The sequence below is a fragment of the Balaenoptera borealis genome (genome assembly GCF_965194805.1).
Source record: "Balaenoptera borealis genome assembly, chromosome: 12".
Lineage (NCBI taxonomy): Eukaryota > Metazoa > Chordata > Mammalia > Artiodactyla > Balaenopteridae > Balaenoptera > Balaenoptera borealis.
The window spans coordinates 7,760,500-7,783,603 of record NC_138869.1 but is presented as its reverse complement, the minus strand read 5'-3'; the positions used below and the strand labels follow the sequence as shown (position 1 = coordinate 7,783,603).

Here is a 23,104-nt window from a genome sequence, read left to right as displayed (position 1 = left end):
GTATCCATGAGATCCTCTTCCCCACAGCCTGTGCCCTCCCCAACCCAGTTGTTTTTCCATTTTACAGAGAAGAACACTGAGGCTCTGAGAGGTTCACTGATGTGCCCAGAGCTGTACAGCAAGTCTGGGGCAGGTGTGGGGGGCTGTCTGGCCCCTTTAAGGGGGGGGTAGTCAGGAGCCTCTGTGGTGTGCTTGAAGGCCACTCAGGTTTTCAACGGGGGGGCGATTTGCCTTTCCCCCATGTGAAGTCTGTCCTATTGTGTTTCATTTTCCCATTCAACAGAGAAGGGCCAGGAGAGTTAAGGGACCAGGCTGGACCCCACAGCAACTAGCAACAGAACCAGAATATAATTGCCTCCTGGTCCAGCCTTTCTCCCCAGTACGTTGCAGAAGTCTTTCAGCCTCCCCTGACTTGAGCTCAGCTCCTCCACTCGTTTGCTGTGTCACCCTGGACAAGTGACCTGACCTCTCTGAGCCTCCATGTCTTCATCTTTAAAATGAGGATTACAGTATGCCCACCTCCCAGGCTTGATGGGAGGATCAGCTATTGGCAAATGGCCTAGAGTAGTACCCAATATCAATTTCTTTTCAGAAAAATTGTAATTCTAGGGCTGCTCAAACTCTGGAGAAAAATCTTACTAGAAAGGAGCCCCTTCTTTACAGGACCTGGACTTTGCTGGTGTGGCCCCTCCCGAGGCGGAGGAGGAGGGAGGGAACTTAATGTGGGCTGGTGGTTGCAGATGGCAAGCAGCTAATTTATTTACTTCCTAATAAATATGCACGACACATAAATAAAATATCTCACTTGTACTGTTCCACCCAGATCCAGGCAGACAGCGACAGTAGGCAGCGTCGCCCTGAGGCAGGCTCTGTGTGTGTGTGGAGTCTAGCAAGGGGGTTAATGAGCTGATTATTCCTGCTTTAACCTAATTTCTTGCCATGTGTCCAGCAGCGCTCAGATTTCCCATTCAGGAAGTGGTGGGCATGCCCTCCAGGCTTCCCAGCTAAGCTCAGGTTAAGGAAGGCCCCAACGCCTCTTGCTCCCCTCTGAACTGGGCCAGACTGGACCAGACTGCCCTGGGAGGGGGTGAGCTCCCCGTCAAGGCTGGTGGGGTTTGGGCTGGGGGACTCCCGGGGCATCTCTGGAGATGCTTTGGCCACTCTGATGGGCCGAGTTTTTGCAAAGTTGACTTGTTTCTGGTTCGTGCACTGGCGTCTCGGCAGGGGCCCCAGCCTCACACTCTCCCCACTGCATTCAGTTCTTCTGTTCCCCTCACCCAGCTCATCTGGGAGCCAGGAAATCCAGTTATAAGACAGGATAACAGTTCAGGGAACTGCCACCCCCAGAGCTGAAAGAAACGTGGAGAGGGACAGGGGGCAGGGGCAGCCTGCAGACTCAGAAGGACTGGGATTCCCCTCACTCCTTCTGAGACCTTGGACAAGTTACCCAACTCCTCTGAGTCTCAGTGTCTTCATCTGTGAAATGGGCACAGTGTTGGTATTTACCTGACAGGTTCGTCATGAGACTTGTTCGTTTGTTTGTTCGACAGATGTTTGCTGAGCAGCTGATATGTGAAGACACTGCCTTAGGCCCTGCGGGTACAGTGTGAATAAGACAGACAGGACCTTGCCCAATGGACCTTATGTCCTAGTGTGCGAGCCAGCCAAGCACCTTGTCAACAAATGGATGTCCACTCTAGTGACAGGCCATGAAATGAGAATGTAGCCAAGGCAGGGTGTTCAGGGGGTGGAGACCCCCTTCAGCTGTGGTCCTCAGGAAGGCTGCTCTGAGGAGGTGACGGTCAAGCACACACTTGGACGATGAGAAGAAGCCCGCTCTGCAGGGAATTGCACGGGCAGAGGGAATAGCCAGTGCAGTGGCCCTGAGGTGCGGACAGGTCTTCATGTTCTGGGAAGGCCGGAGCTGCACAGGCACATGAGGTGAAGCAAGTGACACCTCTGGCATAGGGCCTGGCACAGGACAAATACTTGTTGGTCCTCTTCCTCTTTCCCCTGCCCTCCTGCTTTCTTGCTCTCCCTGGCCTGTGCTTGAGTCCTTCATGTAATCAAGGTGTGAGTGTCAGAGAGTCCTAAAATATCTAAGCTTCGCAACTTGACCTCTTTTAGACTCATCCTGAATAAGCCTGAGTCTCGTGAATGGCCTGTGGTCTCTCTCTGTGCCCACCTTGCCGTCATATGTAGCATATATTGCCAGCAGACAAAGGACTCATCCAGAATATATGAAGAGTTCTTATAAATCAACAAGAAAAGGACAGACAACCTAATAGCAAATTGACCAAGAGACCTGAACGGGCACTTCATAAAGGAGATGCAAATGATCAGTAAATGTGTGAAAAGGTGCTCGGCAGCATCTCACAAAGGGAAATGGAAATTAAACCACAGAGAGGTACCCATCAGAGGGCCCATGTTGAAAAGGCTGAAACTGCTGAGTGTCTGTGTGGAGGTGGAGCAGTGGGACCATCATGCACTGAGGGTGGGAGTGGAAACGTCACTTTACTGCAGGTTCCCTGGAGAGAGGAAGTGCAGGTATATCACACCCACAGCAACACGGGATAAATTCACCAACTGCTGTCTCCTCTCTCCCAGCCTGTTCCCCCCTGGCAGCCCGGTGCTGGGTCTCTTTCCCACTCCTCCCTCCTCAGCCTTCCCTTGGCCGCTCTGCTCATCAGCTCTGCTTCAGGCTTGCACACACCAGGGTCCAAAACAAACCAGGCCGTCTCAGCTGAGCCATGGCCACCCGCTCACTCTCAAGCCTGCAGAGGATGCAGTATCAGGCAGGAAGCTTTGGGTTATAAATGACAGAAACCCAACCCCAACTGGCACAAGCAAGAAAGAGAACTTACATGCTCATAACAGCTTCAGGAAGGGCTGAATCCAGGGGCTCAAAGGATGACATCAGAGCTCTGTCTCTCTATTCCCTGTCTTTCTTTCTCTGTGCTGATGGCTTTGCTCCAGACTCATACCATTCTACAGTCCGGTGGAAAAAGAATGCACAGATGGCTCCAGCAAAAGTCCTGGGGCTGTCCCCCACTGGACAGTATTGGGTCACATGTCTGTTCCTTAGCCAGTCACTGTGATCTGGAGAATGAACTGCTCTGACTGGCTACACATGGCTATGCCTGCCTTGGAGGCAAGGTCAGCCCCATGAACTGCATGGACAGAGGGTGGGGGAGGGTGTCTCCCCAGAGCAAAATTAGAGTGTTGTTACCAGAAGACCAGAGTCTAGATGTTGGATGAGCAAAAACAACTGACGTCCACGGTGGAGGCCTCAGTTCATTTGGATGAGGAGAGTGGGCTCGGAGTGTATTAGCTCCAGAGAAACAGAATGGATAAGAGGTCTATCTATTTATATATTTATCAAAAAAGAGAGATTTATTGTAAAGAATTGGCTGACATAATGGTGGGGTTGGCATACAGAAATCCATAGGGCAGCTCAGGCAGGCTGGAGACTCAGGCAGGGTTTCTACGCTGTACTCTTTAGGCAGAATTCTTCTGGGGGGAACCTCGGTCTTTGCTCTTAAGATGTTCAACTGATGGGATGAGGCCCACCCACATAATGGAGGGTCATCTGCTTCACTTAGAGTCAGGTGATTGTAAATGTCAATCACATCTACAAAATATCTAGACAGTAATGTCTAGACTGGTGTTTGACCAAACAGCTGGGCACCATAGCCCAGCCAAGTTGACACATAAAGTGAACCATCACCGAGCAACAAACGTGCTTATTTAAATAAGCACCATGTGACAATGTAAAGATGTATTTGTCTGCTTCTCACCTGAGGCTGGGAGAAACCACTGAGGGAAGGACAGGAGAGGCCACATGACCTCAGCAGAGGGAGAGGGGAGGAGAACCTTCTGGGGCCACCGGGAACGGGGTGTGGTTTTCATTCCCTACTCATTAACAGGTGTTGGTTCACATCTGCTCTGGGTTCTGGGGTGCAGGGGTGGCCAGACCAGCTCTGTCCTGCAGGGTCCTCCAGCTGGCAGGGGACGCAGTTCACCCTGTGAAGTCCCCCAGGCTGCTGGGGAAGCAGCTCCTGCATCCGGCATGAAGTCCCATGGTGGGGTCAGCAGCTCTCTGAGTGCCCTGACGTGAGGTGGTTTAGCCATCAGCCGCTATGCTGGAGGAAAGGGGGATGATGTGACACTGACAGGAGAATTATGGTAATTAGTGGCAGAGGAGACCATTATGCATGCAATGGACAGGCCTGCCTCACTGCCCAGAGGAATGGCGTGGAAGAGCTTCTGGCCACCTCTGCCACTGCGGAGCTCGGAGCCTCTGGGGAGGTGCTCCCTCTCTGTGCTGGTCTCCCGGTTTTGTTTTGTTTTTTTTTTAAATTAATTAATTAATTAATTTATTTTTGGCTGTGTTGGGTCTTCTTTTCTGTGCGAGGGCTTTCTCTAGTTGCGGCAAGTGGGGGCCACTCTTCATCGCGGTGCGCGGGCCTCTCATTATCGCGGCCTCTCCTGTTGCGGAGCACAGGCTCAGTAATTGTGGCTCACGGGCCTAGTTGCTCCGCGGCATGTGGGATCTTCCCAGACCAGGGCTTGAACCCGTGTCCCCTGCATTGGCAGGCAGATTCTCAACCACTGCGCCACCAGGGAAGCCCGGTCTCCCGGTTTTGATGAGGGCTGACTGCATGCCTGGTGTTCAGCCCAGAGCCAGGAGCTCTGTTCACCTTGACCCAGAGGAATGTTCCAGAAACTGAGACTCAGGAAGAGAAACTACTTTGCCCCAGGTGGCATTGCAGGTTGGTGAAGGCGGGAGGCTGGATTCCAGGCCATGTCAGCCTGATCCCAGAGCTGTGGCACTGTCACCTTCATGGAGGAATCCCAATGCAGCCGCCGCCCTGGGCTCCTTTTCTGGTACCACCCAAAGAAATGTCCCCAGTCCCTCCCACCTGTAGAGTTCGTTGCAGGGTGACAAAGTGCGGCCTGTCCACTGGCACGTGATATCCGATCACAGACCAGCCCAGGAAAGTTTGCAAGAAGGTTGTCCCGGGAACCTTCTTAAAATTAACTGTATTGAGGTATAACTTACATACAGTAAAATGTACTCATTTTCAGTGTACAGTTTGAAAGTTTTGACAGATGTATACACCTGCGTAACCACTGCCCCAATCCATGCATAATTAGAGTGTTCCCGTCACCCACCAAAGCTATCTTGTGCCCCTCCTCTTCCTGCCAGACCCTGGCAAGCACCCATTTGCTGTTCATCAATATAAATTTGATTTGTCTTTTTAAAAAAATATTTATTTATTTATTTATTTAGGCTACACCGGGTCTTAGTTGCAGCATGCAGACTCTTAGTTGCACATGCGGACTCTTAGTTGTGGCATGCATGCGGGCTCTAGTTCCCCAATCAGGGATCGAACCCCGGCCCTCTGCATTGGGACCACGGAGTCTTACCCACTGGACCAACAGGGAAGTCCCGATTTGTCTTTTTTAGAGTTTCATAGAAATGGGATCATACGTGTATAGTTTTTGCACATTCAGCATGTCTTGAGATCCCTGCATGCTGCTTTGTCTCAGTACCTCGTTCTTTTTCTTGCCGAGTGTATCCAGGGAGTGTCTTTATTCAATCTGTTGTTCATGGGCATTTGGGTGTTTCCTAGTCTTGGGTTGCTGTGACTTAAGCTGCCAGGTGCCCTTATAGAAAAGGGTTTGTGTGAACACACGTTTCCATCTCTGTTGGCTAAATACCCAGGAGTGGGATTACAGGGTTGCAGCCCAAGTGTATGTTTAACTTATAAGAAGCAGACCCATTTTATGGATGAAGAAATCGAGGGTCAGAGAGAGAAAGCAGCTGATGTGGCTCACCCAATGCAAGACAATCCAGCCCAGGGCTCTCTTACCTCATCATTGACTCACCCAATAAATAAGAAAGAAAAAAACCCTTTCATTCATAATGTTTATTAGCACCTAGGTATACACCATTTATTTCACTTAATCCTCACAACAGTTCCTATGAGACCAATCATAGTATTATGCCCATTTCCCAGATGAAGAACGGAGGCCCAGAGAGGTGACGGTGTGGCTGAGACTCAAACTCAGATCTCTAGGCCCTCGGTCTTTCATTGCACCAACTAGAGATGCAGAGAACACAAGACCCCACTCCCAGCCCATTGCCAATTGATCACTGCAGTCTTTCCTGCTGACTCAGCCTCGGAGGCTTTTTTAACACAGCTCCACGCAGCCACTCGTGATGGATTGGGAAGGCAGGCAAGAGAAGAGCTACCACAACCAGCCCTGGCCCTGGCCCATCTCAGAGTCCAGGTCTGCCCGGCAGAAGGGCCCTCCCCAGCCAAAGGCTGAGCCAGAAAGGACTCCAAGCTCAGAACCTCTTCGCCCCACAGCCTGGGGCGAGGAGGGGGCTGTTGCTCTGAAGCCGGAACTGTGCGGGTCTGTACCTTCCCAGCCAGGCCAACTGGGTGGGGGCTGGAGAGGGCATCCAGGCAGAGGGGCCTGTTACGTGCTTCACATGAGGCCCAGATCTGACATGTGCCCTGCAAGCTGTGTGTTTATCTCCCATTCTCAGATGAGGCAGCTGAGATCTGAGGCCTAGAAACCGAGAAGAGACAGTCAGACTCAAACCCAGGCCTGCCTGGCCCAGCGCCCAAGCTCCCTCTGCCACATCTGCAGTCCTCCTTTTGCTGGGACTTCCCTGGCTCCAGGCCAAGGGCTGGACCTGGTTTTATTTATTTATTTTTAATTTATTTTTTTATTATTAATTAATTTTATTTTTGGCTGCGTCGGGTCTTCACTGCTGCACGTGGGCTCTCTCCAGTTGCGGTGAGTGGGGGCTACTCTTCGTTGCAGTGCACGGGCTTCTCATTGCGGTGGCTTCTCCCGTTGCGGAGCATGGGCTCCAGGCACGCACGCTTCAGCAGTTGTGGCTGGCGGGCTCCAGAGCACAGGCTCAGTAGTTGTGGCTCCCGGGCTTAGTTACTCTGTGGCATGTCGGATCTTCCCAGACCAGGGCTCGAACCCGTGTCCCCTGCGTGGCAGGCAGATTCTTAACCACTGCACCACCAGGGAAGCCCTGGACCTGGTTTTACTTGGACCTGGGATGTTGTTAGCTGGTCAGTATCTGCCCAGAGGTCCTGACTGCTGGGATACAATCCGAGTGACCTTTATTCTTATTTTGATAAAGCTTTACTGAGAAGTGGGATGAGAAAACCCTGAGCTGAGTGTCAAGAAGGGAAGGGCCTCCCAGGCAGGACCACAGCCTGGAGGTGGGGCAGTTCATACTGGGGCTAGAGAGGAAGCAGGGCAGTGTGGCCCACTAGTTTGGACTCTGCTGAGCTGTCAGGAGCTAAACTGTCATTTCACGGGTCTCCCTCCCCCTCTTTGTCTCTGTCTCTGTGTCTTTCTCTCTCTTCCTGGCAGCCTCTATCTGTGGTCTCTGTCTTCAGAGTCCTTTTCTTTTTCTGGTTTGCAAGCATGTTTCCACTTGTCACAGATTCCCTAAGAAGGAATAACGGACCATTTGTCTCCAATCCAATCTGTCATGAACATCACCAGTAGAAATAACCAACACAAAATAAAAGTGACATTGGCTAAAACTGTGCACAGTAAAAATAGTTATTGATCCAGAAATTGACAGAAGATTCAAATCTCCATGCCAACATTAAGATCTGCAAAAATCTGATCCGAGAGAATTGAAATTGACAGAAATCACGGCTGGAACAGGGAATCCATGGTGGCAGAAGTTGCTGCAGTTGGTGGTGTGTGTGCTGTGGGCAAAGGAACTGACTGATGAGTCAAATCTTCATTGCAAATTTTAATTAGGAACGACTCCATTTCAGTGAAATCGACCTCAATAAAACAAAAACGGCAACGGAAACCATGAAGTGGCTTAACTGCGCTTTGTAGAGGATTGAACAAAGGTTTAAATGGGGTCTTTGGGGCTCGTGCCAGAAAGTGCTTCCTCGCGTTCATCAAGTTGTAAAATTTGTGCATTTGTATTCAAGATGTCCTTGCCATCTAACAGGGGTCAATATAGACCATGACATCTGTAGGAAAGACCATGGTGCCTTCAAGTGCTCAGTTAATGCAGAACAAGAGAGGAGGTGTTTGTGGACGGTCCAACGTTGCTCGACTTTGGCTGTACCCTGGCCAGACAGCACCTTTAAAACCTGTGTCTGATACCCTCACTTCCTCCTATCTTCAGTGGCTCCTCACTGCTGCCAGGATCAAGGTCAGCATCCTCCCATGCGGCCCACCGCTACCATCCTCTCCACCCTCACTCTCACTGCTTCCCTCCGCCATCTCTGGGCTCCAGCCACACTGGCCTCCTGTCCATTCTTGCAGGAAAACAGCCAAATGAGAGGCAGCGTAGCACAGGGGGTTCAAATTCATTCTCTGCTCCTTATGAGCTGTGTGACCTTGTGCAGGTTACCTAACCTCTCTGTGTTTCTTCATCTGTAAAATGGGAATAGTAGCGCCTGCCTGAGAGTGTCATCATGTGATAAGCTGCGTTAATGCAGGAAAGCCGCAGAGCCAAGCCTGCCTCAGGGGAGCACTCAGGGGTGTTCATTCTTACTGCCATCCCAGGACCTTGCCCACGCTGTTCTCTCTGCATCGGGGGCTGGCGGGGGCTTCTCTGGTTACTCCCCACTAATCCTGTGGACCTCGGCCCAGCATCCTCTCTGCAGGAAAGCCTCCCATTGCTCCCTGTTACCCCCTCTCACGCCCTGAGCCCTATAGCTGCTGGCTGGTTCTGCCGTCCTTCTATCCCCAGCATTGCCCCAGAGCCTGGCACTTAGCAGGCGATCAGCAATTCAGGGGCTGCTGGGCGGTAGCCCACTCCCTCTGGTGGTGATGGCGGTGGGTTTGAGACTCGCCAGTGCCACCCGTGGCTGATAGGATTCATAACATCCATGCAGCTCTGTCTTCCGTGGCTTCTCACACAGAGGGTGGGCCTGAAGCTTCCCCGGTATCGTCCCCCCCGCCACACGCCCCTCTGCCTCCTGGGCTCTGAAGAGACAGAATGAGTCTCAGCAGATGCCAGAGCAGATGCCAGCTGCCTCCCTGATGACAGCCTCTTAATTGCTTCCACCCCATCCTTTTTGTTTTCCTTAAAGGGCTGTCGCCCAGCCTGGCCCCCAGAGTGCACACGGTAGGCTGCTAGCCCCTCTGCCACCCCCTCAGTGACTAATCAGCTGTGTCCCGCCCTCCCTTCCAGTATCACCCTCATCCAGAGTGGCACCCACCAGTAAGAATTCCTCCGTTAAGCCCACAGGGCCATTCTTTAGGGCACCGGCGTGAAATGGACCTGCTGTGGGCCGGCCATGGTGCTGGCGGTCCTCTGGGTTCTTACTAGCAATGGTCCAGCTTGCCAACTGGAAGCTGGCTTTCTGGACTCCTCATCGCGACACATGCTCAATGGATGTTTTAGACCCTGGTATAGCCACAGGACCTTGGGAATCAGAATCTCCAGGGGGTGGGGGCGTGTTTAAAATGCTCATCCCCAGGCCCCAAGCCAAGCCTGAGGAATCAGCATTGCTGGGAGTGGGATGGCAACACTTTAGTTTCCCTTCAACTTAAAATCGTAAAATAGGTACTTCCCTGGTGGTGCAGTGGTTAAGAGTCCGCCTGCCAATGCAGGGGATACGGGTTCGAGTCCTGGTCCGGGAAGATCCCACATGTCGCGGAGCAGCTAAGCCCGTGCTTCACAACTACTGAGCCTGCGCTCTAGAGCCTGTGAGCCACAACTACTGAGCCCACGTGCCACAACTACTGAAGCCCATGCGCCTAGAGCCCGTGCTCCACAAGAGAAGCCACCGCAATGAGAAGCCCGCGCACCGCAATGAAGAGTAGCCCCCGCTTGCCGCAACTAGAGAAAGCCTGCACGCAGCAACTTAGACCCAACGCAGCCATAAATAAATAAATAAATAAATAAATAAATAAATAAATAAATAAATAAAATTGTAAAATATACATCTGGTTATAACACAGAGGAGGAGTGTAAAGATAAAGAAAAGTGAACACCCTTGTAACTACCCTGGTTAAGAAATAGAACACTGCCAGTGCCTTAGAAGTTCCCTGGGGTTCATCTCAAATGGCATCCCCCTTACTCCTCCACCCAGAGGTACCCACAGTCCTGACTTTTTGGATGATCATTCTCTTCGTTTTCTTTATGGTGTTACCCCCTTGTATCAACATATATCACTACACGATAAAGTTTGTTTTTGCCTGTTCTTGAACTTCACATAGATGGAATCTCATAGTGTGTAGTCTTCTCTGTCCAGCTCTTTCCCCTCACCACCATGTTTTTGAGCTCCATCCATTGTGCTGTGTGTAGCAGCACCATGTTCTTTTTCACCGCTCTGTAGTATTCCATTGCATGAATGCACCACCATTTCTTTTTTTAAAAATAGATTTATTTATTTATTTTATTTTTGGCTGCGCTGGGTCTTTGTTGCTGTGCTCGGGCTTTCTCTAGTTGCGGTGAGCGGGGGCTACTCTTCGTTGCAGTGCATGGGCTTCTCATTGCTGCGGAGCACGGGCTCTAGGCACACGGGCTTCAGTAGTTGTGGCACGTGGGCTCAGCAGTTGTGACTCGCGGGCTCTAAAGCGCAGGCTCAGTAGTTGTGACGCAAGGGCTTAGTTGCTCTGCGGCATGTGGGATCTTCCCAGATCAGGGCTTGAACTCATATCCCCTGCATTGGCAGGCGGATTCTTAACCACTGCACCACCAGAGAAGTCCCTGCACCACCATTTTTATTCGTCTATTCTACTGTTGATGGACTTCTAGATTGTTACCAATTTTTGACTTTTATGAAAAATGCTGCTCTGAATATTTTTGAACCTGCCTCCTGGGAGCCAGATGCACACATTTCTGTTGCGTGTATACCTTCAAGTGCAGTTGCCAGCCCATAGGGTAAGCATTTTTTTAAAATAAATTTATTTATTTTATTTTATTTATTTTTGGCTGTGTTGGGTCTTTGTTGCTGCACGCGGGCTTTCTCTAGTTGCGGCGAGCGGGGGCTACTCTTCGTTGTGGTGCGAGGGCTTCTCATTGTGGTGGCTTCTCTTGTTGCTGAGCAGGGGCTCTAGGTGCGTGGGCTTCAGTTGTTGTGGCTCGCGGGCTCTAGAGCTCAGGCTCAGTAGTTGTGGTGCATGGGCTTAGTTGCTCCGCGACATGTGGGATCTTCCCGGACCAGGGCTCGAACCCGTATCCCCTGCATTGGCAGGTGGATTCTTTTTTTTTAATTTTTAATTTTTTTTGAATTTTTGAATTTTATTTTATTTATTTTTTTATACAGCAGGTTCTTATTAGTTATCTATTTTATACATATTAGTGTATATATGTCAATCCCAATCTCCCAATTCATCCCACCACCACCACCACCCCCTCCAGTTTCCCCCCTTGGTGTCCATACGTTTGTTCCCTACATCTGTGTCTCTATTTCTGCCCTGCAGACCGGTTCATCTGTAGCATTCTTCTAGGTTCCACATATATGAGTTAATATACGATATTTGTTTTTCTCTTTCTGACTTACTTCACTCTGTATGACAGTCTCTAGATCCATCCATGTCTCTACAAATGACCCAATTTCGTTCCGTTTTATGGCTGAGTAATATTCCATTGTATATATGTACCACATCTTCTTTATCCATTCGTCTAAATATCCTAAATGTCGATGGGCATTTAGGTTACTTCCATGACCTGGCTATTGTAAATAGTGCTGCAGTGAACATTGGGATGCATGTGTCTTTTTGAATTATGGTTTTCTCTGGGTATATGCCCAGTAGTGGGATTGCTGGGTCATATGGTAATTCTATTTTTAGTTTTTTAAGGAACCTCCATGCTGTTCTCCATAGTGGCTGTATCAATTTACATTCCCACCAACAGTGCAAGAGGGTTCCTTTTCTCCACACCCTCTCCAGCATTTGTTGTTTGTAGATCTTCTGGTGATGCCCATTCTAACTGGTGTGAGGTGATACCTCATTGCAGTTTTGATTAGCATTTCTGTAATAATTAGTGATGTTGAGCAGCTTTTCATGTGCTTCTTGGCCATCTGTATGTCTTCTTTGGAGAAATGTCCATTTAGATCTGCTGCGCAATTTTGGATTGGGTTGTTTGTTTTTCTAATATTGAGCTGCATGAGTTGTTCATATATTTTGGAGATTAATCCTTTGTCCATTGATTCGTTTGCAAATATTCTCCCATTCTGAGGGTTGTCTTTTCATCTTGTTTGTAGTTTCCTTTGCTTTGCAAAAGCTTTGAAGTTTCATTAGTCCCATTTGTTTATTTTGTTTTTATTTCCATTACTCTAGGAGGTGGATCAAAAAAGATCTTGCTGTGATTAATGTCAAAGAGTGTTCTTCCTATGTTTTCCTCTAAGAGTTTTATAGTGTCCGGTTTTACATTTAGGTCTCTAATCCATTTTGAGTTTTATTTTTGTGTGTGGTGTTAGGGAGTGTCCTAATTTCATTCTTTTACATGTAGCTGTCCAGTTTTCCCAGCACTACTCATTGAAGCGACTGTCTTTTCTCCATCATATATTTTTGCCTCCTTTGTTGTAGATTAGGTGACCATAGGTGTGTGGGTTTATCTCTGGGCTTTCTATCCTGTTCCATTGATCTGTATTTCTGTTTTTGTGCCGGTACCATACTGTCTTGATTATTGTAGCTTTGTAATATAGTCTGAAGTCAGGGAGCCTGATTCCTCCAGCTCCATTTTTCTTTCTCAAGATTGCTTTGGGTATTTGGGTCTTTTGGGTTTCCATACAAGTTGTAAAATTTTTTGTTCTAATTCTGTGAAAAATGTGATTGGTAATTTGATAGGGGTTGCATTGAATCTGTAGATTGCTTGGGGTAGTATAGTCATTTTCACAATATTGATTTTTCCGATCCAAGAACATGGTATATCTCTCCATCTGTTTGTGTCGTCTTTGATTTCTTTCATCAGTGTCTTATAGTTTTCTGAGTACAGGTCTTTTGTCTCCTTAGGTAGGTTTATTCCTAGGTATTTTATTCTTTTTGTTGCAATGGTGAATAGGATTGTTTCCTTAGTTTCTCTTTCTGATCTTTCGTTGTTAGTGTATAGGAATGCAAGAGATTTCTGTGCATTAACTTTGTATCCTGCAACTTTACCAAATTCATTGATTAGCTCTAGTAGTTTTCTGGTGGCATCTTTAGGATTCTCTATGTATAGTGTCATGTCATGGCAGGTGGATTCTTAATCACTGTGCCACCAGGGAAGTCCAGGGTAAGCATATTCTTAACAGCTTTATTGATTTATGTTTTAGGATATGCATATTTGGAGAGATACTGCCAAACTTCTTTCTAAAGTTGTTGTACCATTTTATGTTGCCCCAAGCCATGTGTGAGTTCCAGTTGCTCCACATCCTTACCAATACTTGTTGTTGTCAGACTTTTTCTTTCTTCTCCCTCCCTCCCTGCCTGCTTTTTCTTTCCCTCCTTCCCTCCTTCCTTCCCTCCTTCCTTCTTTCCTTCCTTCCTTCCTCCCTCCCTTCCTTCCTTCCTTTCTTTCTTCCTTCCTCCCTCCCTCCCTTCCTCCTTTCCCTCCCTCCCTCCCTCTCTTCCCTCCATCCCTCCTTCCCTCCCTTCCCTTCTTCCTTTCTTTCATTTTTATCAACCTTCCCAGGGGATTCTGATGCCCTCAGAGGGAGGTCTCAACTCTTGCTGTGCATCTAAATCACCTTGTGGGCTTTAAAAATGCAGACCCTGAGTCCCTGCCAGGTCACTGTGAATCAGAGACCCCCAGGTTAGAGCACACACAGGTCACTCTCAATCAGAGACCCCAGGCTGGAGCACAGACACCTGTGGTTTGAAAGCTGTGTTCCCCGATGTGTCCTTAGGAGTTTCTACTCCACCAGCCCCTTGCCAGGCTGCCATCCAGCTTCTTGTTGACCAGTGGTTCCCAAAGACCACTTCTCTCAGTCTCAACCTCTGGCTGAAGGCGATGGTTTCTGTGCAGCTGCTGATCTATTGCCCCTGGGCTCTGGGAGCTGAGGTGGTATAGGAAGCATTAAAGGCAGCTTTACTCCTGTGTGGACTGCATCTCTGAGGTTCCCATGGCAACCTTCTCAGACTGGTCCTCAGTGATAGCCATGCCTCATCCATGGGCCAACTTTAGGGAGGGGAGATCCGACAGGCAGCCCTTAGAGTAATGGGTGAAACTAGGGGTTGCACATTCAGATGCCCTGGCTATAGGGGCCAGGCAGGCTGGCCCTGTGAGTGAGGAAGGGGGGCCAGGGGTAAACACACACACACACACACACACACACATGCATACATGTGTACACAGAAACACACCTACACATACAAACATTCACCTAGATGCATGCGTGCGCGCACACACACACAGAACCAGAACATCTAAGCCAGCATTTCTCAACTGGGGACGATTTTGCCTCCTTGTGGACGTTTGGCGATGGCTGGAGACATTTTTGGTTGTCATAACTGGGGAGGGGTGTGCTGACGTCTAGTGGGTAGAGGCCATGGATTCTGCTAAACATCCTAGGATGCATAGGACAGCCCCACCACAAAGAATTATCCAGTCCGAAACGTCAGTAGTGCCAGAGGTTGAGAAACCCTGATCTGACAAAGCTGCTTCCGTTTCAGCACATGTAAAAGTTTTGTGTCATTTCAAAAGCTAAACTTTTATTTTGCAGCTTGACTTTATGTTGAATTACACATCAGGCCAGGTGCCAGCTTCTTGTCACTGGTTAATTCCTCCAAAGCACTGCTTCTCGGACTGTCTGGTGAAGGGCCAGTATTTTATTTTTCTTTTTTATCTACTGGAGACTGATACACTTGAAAAGTACATTAGCAATGAATTCTTGAAAAATGAAGTAAAACAAGAAAGACATGAAGAACACAAGCCACTGATCACGAGCTTGAGTATTGTGGCAATGTCGAATTGCTAACCGTTTATTGTTTCTGAACTTTTCTGTTGCTGTCCAGCAAGAAATAGTGCAAGGGCAGGCTTGTGTCCTCAGGCTGCACTTTGCATAGCTCCACTCTAGATCTGGCTGGGCTGGAATTGCCTCAACATCTCCAATCCCAGCCCCACGTGGTCCAAATACCCTCCAAGATTTCTGTGCACCCAGGGCAGCCTCCCTCCGCGGCCCCTGGCTCTGTCCTCGTGCTATTGCTGCTTCAGTGTAAGAGTCACATCCCTGCCCACCTGGTTGGTCTCTGCCCCCACAATGCCCATCTGGGTTCAGGCTGAGACACAGTAAGCCTTAGAGAGTGACATGGAACAGCAGACTTGACTAAGATGCTGGCCAGGAGGAAGCAATGGAGGGGGTTTCACTGCACAAACTCACACATCTTCTAATTGAATGTCAGACACCTTTGTCCTTAAAGTCTTCTCCCCACCTTCACCCCATTGCCACAGCCCCTGTTCCTCTGCTCAGCGCCCTCCCGTGGCCCACACCTCCCTCAGAGGGAAAGCCACAGTCCTCCCTGCAACCACCCCAGCCTTCTGCGGTCTGCCGTACAACCTCTGACATCCTGAGACATCTACTCCCTTGCTCACTCATCTTCCAGCCACCTTGGCTTCCTTCCTGGTCCTCAAACACACCAGGTGCAGCCCTGCCTCAGGGCCTTTGCACTGGCTGCAGCCTCTGCCTCACTCAGAGATCTGCATGGCTGGGTCCCCCACTTCCTTCATTTGTGTGAAGATTTGCTCAGAGAAGCCTCCTCCCCCACACAGTCCTCTCATGCCACTCTTTTTTTCTTCAGTGTGCTTATTTCCACCTACATTATATTGCTTCTTTGTTCTGCTTTTTTTTAAATAAATTTATTTATTTTATTTATTTATTTTTTGGCTGTGTTGGGTCTTCGTTGCTGTGTGCGGGTTTCTCTGGTTGCAAAGAGTGGGGGCTGCTCTTCATTGCGGTGCGCGGGCTTCTCATTGTGGTGGCTTCTCTTGTTGTGGAGCATGGGCTCTAGGTACGTGGGCTTCAGTAGTTGTGGCACTCAGGCTCAGTAGTTGTGTCTTGAGGGCTGTAGAGCGCAGGCTCAGTAGTTGTGGCACATGGGCTTAGTTGCTCCGCGGCATGTGGGATCTTCCCGGACCAGGGATTGAACCCGTGTCCTTGGCATTGGCGGGCGCATTCTTAACCACTGCACCACCAGGGAAGCCCTGTTCTGCTTATTGTCTTTGTCTCCTAGTGGAATAGAAGGGCTACAAGTTTTATTCTTTGCTGGCGCATAAGAGCTGCTCAGCATCTCTTCAGTGAGTGAATGACTGCTAGGGTACAACCGAACGCATGGGGTCTGGGCATAAATGGTACTGGGTTATCACTGTTGTTGTCCTCATTATTTTTTCTCTCGTTGCCTCTGCTGCCCAAGCCTCAGGCAGAGAAGAGGCCCCGGCAGCTCCAGGAGTATGGTGACTTCACTCTGACTCCAGGTGTTCCTTATCTCTGGGGTAGCGTCATCCCTAACCTCTTGCTGTTTCTCCTGGTTCCCAGGACACCATGTGACACCTCAGCCCAGAGGCTCGCCTGTCCCCAGGGAAGGGCCTGGCGCTTAATAGCCTCACTGTGGCTGACTGCCTCCCAGATGGAACCCAGCTGAATCACGGAATCACGGGGAGGTGATTTTTGAATGAGGACCTAAAGGGGAGAGGGAGGCAGGGAGCTGTGCAGACAGCAGGAGTGGAGGGTAGGGGTGGGGTGTGTTCCAGGCAGAGGGCACAGCAGGTGCAAAGACCCTGTGGTTGAGAAACAGTGTGGGGGGGGGATGCCAGTGTGAAGGGAGTGGCAAGAGATGAGGCCAGAGGTCACAGGGGACCAATCACATGGGACCTTGTAGACCTTTTGAGGAATTTGGGTTTCATCTAGTGTCCTGGGAGCCATGGGAGGGTATAGGCAGGGGAAAGATGAGATCTGATTTCTGACTGCCATGAGGAGTGTGGGTTAGGGAAGGTGGGGGTGGAGGTAGGGAGATCATTGAGGAGGCTGCTGTTGCTGTCCAGGAGAGCGAAGCTGACGGCTGGACACGGGTAGGGGAGGGAGCTGTGGGGTCCCGAGGAGTGTTCAGTTGTTCAGCAGTGCGGGAAGAGAAGTTAGCCAGGGCCAGAGGAGTCAGGGAGGGCTTCCTGGGGGAGGTGACCCATGAATAGGCCAGCAGAGTCTAGGGGATTTAGGAAGGTGGAGAGGAGGCCTTCCAAGGAGGCGACTATGCAGTAAACGAAGGAGAAAAGCAGAAGGATGTGGTTTATCTAGGGGACAGACAGTAGAGGCTGAGATCCAGGGGCACGGGTGGTGAGCCCAGATAAGTGCAGTGGTCAGACTTCAGGAGGGTGCCTTGTCCATTCATTCATTCATTCATTCATTCATTCATTCAAATGAGGTCCTTTGGGAACCAAAGAAGCTTATCCAAAGGGAGAGAAGAGTGATGATCATTTCATAGATTATTGGTGGTGAACTGGCCCTCAGAGAGGGCCAACTCCCTAATTTTACAGTGGGGGAAATGGCCCAGAGCAGACAGGAACTTGTCCGAGGTCACACAGTGGCCATGTGACTGCCTCTCTCACCCAAAGCCCTGGGAAGAGGAGTTTGGTGGGACTGAGGGCAAGGTTGGAGGGGTCAGGGGCTGTGGAAAGGAACTTTTGGGAGATTATAGTCTGCTTGGCAAGAAACCAATAACTCATGCTGTCCCTTTGGACATGGCCTGGGGTCCCACGATGCCATCCTCTACCCTGTCCCCACCCTAAATCTGATGACTTGTGGCTGGGTTCACTCACCACCGTGGCTTCTGTGTCTGTAACTCTGACACTGTCTGCTGCTGTTCCAGGGGCCTGTGGTCAGGTCCCAGTGTGGTGTGGTCCCATGATAAGTGCTTTGTGGTTCTGGACCCACCTTCCTGGAGCTCCATGAGACTAACATTCTGGGGCTCCAGGGTTTCAATCTAGTGTGCTTCATGGATGATTATCCAGTCCCCTGTGGTTGTGTGGCTTTGTGTCCCCATCCTTGGGAGCTCTGTGCCCTCGTGGGCTATCACCCAGTTTCCTACTGGCCTGGGCTCTGATTCCCACACTGTGGTGGCTTGTTTGAATGGCCAGAGTCTCAAGACTTAGTCCAGATCGCTGACACTGCTGCCCTGAGGACAAGTGGACAGACAGAGGCCATCCTGCAGCTGGGCCAGTCTGTCTGAGGAGAGCCCAGAGGGGTCCCTTGGGACACATTCTCCCTTTCTTTATCTGGGGCCCCCGGCAGGGCCACCTCTGGGTGCTGGAGTGTGTGGGTGCTGCATGCAGGGGTTGGGGGCGGGGTAACAGGCATTGGTATTTCTGGCCCCAGTGCCACTGTCTAAGTTCATTCCGGCTGCTGTAACAAAATACCCTGACTGGGTAGCTTATGAACACCAGAAATGTATTTCTCACAGTTCTAGAGGCTGGAAGTCCAAGATCAAGGCACCATTGTGGTCAGGTTCTGGTGAGGGCCCACTTCCATAGCTGGCGCCTTCTTGCTGTGTCCTCACGCAGGGGGAGCGATAAGGGACCTCTCTGGGGTCTCTTTTATAAGAGCACTAATCCCATTCATGACAATCATCTCCTGAAGGCCCCACCTCCTAATAAGAATTTTGGGGGGACACAAGCATTCAGTCTGTAGCTGCCACTAACGAGCTATGCAACCTTGGGCCCCCTCCTTTTTCTGTGCTTGACGTTGGGGATTTGGGGTGAAGTGCACAGCAGGATGGGGACCGTGCCGGTGATGAGGTGGATGGGTACAAGCCCCTGTGCTTGTACCCAGGAAAGTGTTGTGAGGGCTCCTGGTCTTCTGTGTGCCCGGCTGGGGGATACAGACCTGCAGGCCACCCCAGGAAGGGCGATGCTCGGACATGGCTCCCTCCGGGGGTCCTCCCACGGGCTCCCCCAGGCTGTGGTGTTGTCTACCCTGCTGCCTTGTGTCCACTTAAATCAGACGGGCAGACCCAGGCGAGCCTTCCGAACCTCCCGAAATGCCGGGTGATAGCCCCACGGTGGCCCAGGGTAGGTGGAGCCCAGGGTCACACGGCTGGTCAGAGCCCTGGATGGCCTGGCCCTGGTCTGCCTCTAAGCTCAGGCCCCGGAGCTGCCCGCCTGCAGGGACGGCCACACGGTAGAAAACAAGGTGGGAAGGGCACAGAGGCTGGAAGCTCGCCCAGGCCCTGTTGTGGGCTGTGCCCCTGGTCCTCATTTTGCCACATTTGCTGTATTTAATCACACGCACCCACACACTCTCGCAGGGACCACAACAGAGGCATCTGTGTTTGGAAGGAACAGCGGAGTGGGTGTGAGGGTGGGCCTGGAGCCTAGCTGTGGGCTTCAGGCTCAGAGCCACGCACCCCTGGCCCTCCGCCCTGCTCCACGTGCCTAGGTCTCTACTAGGTACATGGGACTAATCGTAGCCCCACGTCATGGGGTCATGGGGAGGGTTGCTGTATGCAAAAGCTAGGGAGTGTCTACCGTAGAGGAAAACTCAAACTTTAGTTATTTTTATCCCAATTTTTCAGACAAGGAAACTGTAGTATGAGAGCAAACACCTGGCATGTAATAATAAGGCAGGTCCCTTTCACAGAGCCCTGGCCAGCCCCAGACCTGCGTTATTTCGTGAAGCTGTTACAACCATGGGATGCTTGGGTGATGTCATACCCACTTCACGGATGAGGGAAGTGCAGGATTTGAACCCAGTGCTGTTGGACTCTAAACCTCCCCGCTCCAGGCCGTCCCCTCCTGCGGACTCAGTGGGCAAGAGGCCTGGGGGTCAGAGTGGGGAAGGCGTGGGTGCAGGTGTGCCTAGTGGGGAGCCCCTGTGGCACATGGGACCTACTATAATTGCAGCATTTCCGTCACCTCCACCCAAGGGCCCCACGACTTAATCTGCATACTCAGTGTGCCTGCCCAGGCGTTTGCTCCTAATTGTTGCGCTGTGAAGGCAGTGCCAGGACTATTAACAGGCATATGCCACCTGTTTCCTGGCAGGTGGCCCTGTCGGTGCACCTGTCAGACAGCCGTCCTGGCCCACTCGGAAAATGCTTGATGGCATTTTGTTTCTGGCTCAGGAAAGTTTCAGAACCATCAGATGGATAAGCTGCTCGCCTGGTGGCCTTTGAGCCTCCCATGGGGCTGCTTCTGCTCAGAGCGGCTCTGATGAGGGTGGACGGCAGGGGATGGGCAGAGAGGGTAGTAGGCTGGGTTGTGTTGGAAATCCCTCCTCTGCCACTTGGAAGCTGTGTGATGCTGGAGCAGTCACTTTCCCTGTCTGAAAGCCCGTGCCCTGACTTTGTTACAGGGTGGCAATGAGACAGCGATTCTCCATCCTGGCACCCGAAATGTTTCTGATTCAGCCATAGTTGTTTTAAGCTCCCCAGGTGATATCACCTGTGATAAGGTGAGGCTTGATGCCTTCGGAGCCCTGAACTCTGTGCCTGGCACCTTGTAGGTGCCCAATAAAGGCTGTTTCCCTCTCAGCAATGCATGCCCAGCCCTTACCAGCTTGCAGGACATTTTTATCTCCTTTGTCTCCACAGAGCAGCTTAATGATTATCTGAGTTCTTAATCATCCTCCTCATTATACTGATGGGGAAACTGAGGCCCAGAGTGGGGAAGCAACCACACAGAGAGTGGGGGGAAAGCTGGCCTCTGAGCCAGGCCTTTTGGACCCCAGAGCTCACACTCCGAAGACTGTTTCCCATTCTGCAAATGCTTAACCCTGGCAGACAAAGGCTTTGTGACTTTCAAAAGAAACCAGTTTCCACCCATCTCTTCACTTCCTCTGTCCCCACCTGGGGCCAGAGACCCTTGGCCCTCCCCCAAGTTGTGCGGGGACCCCCTCCCTGGTCTCCCTACCGACACCCTCGCCACCTGGTGTCCCTTCTCCCTCCAGCAGCTAGAGGATGGTGTTAAATCACAGGTCAGGCCACATCCCTCCTCTGCTCCGTACACTGCAGTGGCTCCTACCTTCCCCAGAGGAAAAGCCAGAGTCCTTAGGAGGCCCAGCCTTACACCCCCTCTACTCCCCAGTGCACCCCCTCCTCCTTGGATACTCCAGGCTGTCTCTGGCCCTTCCCTGCTGGAGAACCCCCCATGATCCCCTCCTTCTTTTCAGCCTTTCTTCAAATGCCCCCCACTAAGTGAGGCCTTTTAGGACCCCCCTATTTCTTTTTATTTTATATTTCAATGTTTCATTTACTTCTAAATGGCACATAAAACCCAGGAATACCCCTGAGGCATTTTAAGGGCAAATCATGAACTTTTTTTCTTTCATCTGTATCTCCAACAGATAAAGACTTTTTTTTATATATATGATTAAAATAACAGCATCAACCCAACAGAATTCACCATATTTCTTAATCTTGCCTCCTATTCAGTCCTTGTGCAGTTTCCCCCGTTGTCTCCCAAAGTGTCTTTTCACACTTGGTTTATTCAAATCAGGATCCAGCCAAGGTCCTAGATTTGCATTTGGTTGATCAGTCTCTCAAATGTCTCTTAATCTGTAACAGTGCCTTCTCCCTCTTTTTTTTTTTTTCCACTCTAATTATTTGTTGGCAAAACCCGTCATTTGTCCTGTGGAATGGTCTCACGGTGTCATTAATATATTCTTCTGTCTCCTGTACTTTCTGTCCACTAGGATTTGGATCTAGAGCTGGATTTAATTCAGGTCTGATTTTGCAGGCAAGGCTATGTCACAGGTGGTGCTCTGGGCTTCCTTCCACATCCTATCAAGACGCACATGTGCCAGCATGTTCCACTTTTGGTGATGCTAAGATCAGTCCAGGGGTTCAAGTGCAGTCTGCCTGGTCCCTCTGTCATATAGTTCTGTTCATTCCGTTGATGTCCAATGCTGGATCCTTTATTTCATTAGGATTTCCAATTCTGTTATTTCTTCTGCACCTATTTGCAGTGGTTCTTCCGTAAAGAATGACTTTCCCTTATTAGGTTCCTCTAAAATACTGTTCATACAGGAAGACAGGATAAATGCTTCATTCTTTACCTGCATTTTCTGTTTATAGAATACTCAGTTGGTGCCTGGACTACCTCCAAAGGAGCCAAGGAGGTTTTTCTTTCTTTTGAGAATTTTGAACACATGGATTTTTACAGTTTTGCAGTTATTATTCTTTCTGATGCTCAACTTGGCCCACATGTGGCCGGTGGGAGCCCTTCAAGCTGGCTTCTGTGTTCTTTCAACCCTCCCCATCAGCCTTCAAGCGTGTCCTTACTTTATGGCAACACAAGATGTGCCAGGCTCGTCTTGTACATTCCCTGCACCAGTCCTGGAATCAGCCTCTTCTCGGAGGAGCCCTGGGGACCCTTTTAGTGGGAAAAGGTATTTAGAGACCACCGTCTGGGTTCTGAGGAGACCACCCCCTTTAGAATTGGCAACATCTCCCTCTGTGCTCAGATACCCCTCACTCCGCTCCATTTATTTCTAGCATATTTCACCTTCTAACATCCTGTGACATTTACTTGATTCTTACATTGGTCATCTACTCTCTGTCTTCCCACTAGAATATCAGCACTGTGAAGGCTTGGTTCTGTTTGTGGCTGTACCTCCCAGCCTGACATACAGAAGGCACTTAATGAAACATTTGTTGAGGGGCTTCCCTGGTGATGCAGTGGTTAGGAATCCGCCTACCAATGCTAGGGGACATGGGTTCGAGCCCTGGTCCAGGAGGATCCCACATGCCGCAGAGCAACTAAGCCCATGCGCCACAACTACTGAAGCCCGTGTGCCTAGAGCCCGTGCAACAAGAGAAGCCCCCGCAGTGAGGAGCCTGCACACCACAACGAAGAGCAGCCCCCGCTCGACACAACTAGAGAAACCTGCGCGCAGCAACAAAGACCCAACGCAGCCAAAAATAAATAAATAAAATAATTTTTTAAAAAACCAAACAAACAAAAACAAACAACATTTGTTGAAAGAGTGAATGGATGGATGGATGGATGGCCATTGTCTTCTCCCTCCCCAAGCCTGGAGAAGTGGTTAAGAGAGGTCTGCCCCCCACCCCCTCTCCTCCACCTGCAGAGCCTGGGGGCCTCTGTCTTACTCAGATCAGCAGAGCTGGGCAGCAGAAATGTCACACTTGGCCCATGGGGAAGAAAGGGCCAGGG

At 50.3% G+C, this 23,104-nt stretch overlaps 1 protein-coding gene across 1 annotated transcript in view; it reads left to right on the top strand.

Annotated features, from left to right (window-relative positions):
• MRPS25 (mitochondrial ribosomal protein S25) overlaps positions 1 to 22,730 on the top strand; it is a 455,776-nt gene extending 433,046 nt beyond the window's left edge. Inside the window, exon 5 of the mRNA XM_082345746.1 lies at positions 22,638 to 22,730. Within this exon, the coding sequence (XP_082201872.1) occupies positions 22,638 to 22,715 (78 nt within the window). The 3' untranslated portion in view covers positions 22,716 to 22,730. The remainder of the gene's footprint in view (positions 1 to 22,637) is intronic.
• Positions 22,731 to 23,104: the final 374 nt, after the last annotated feature.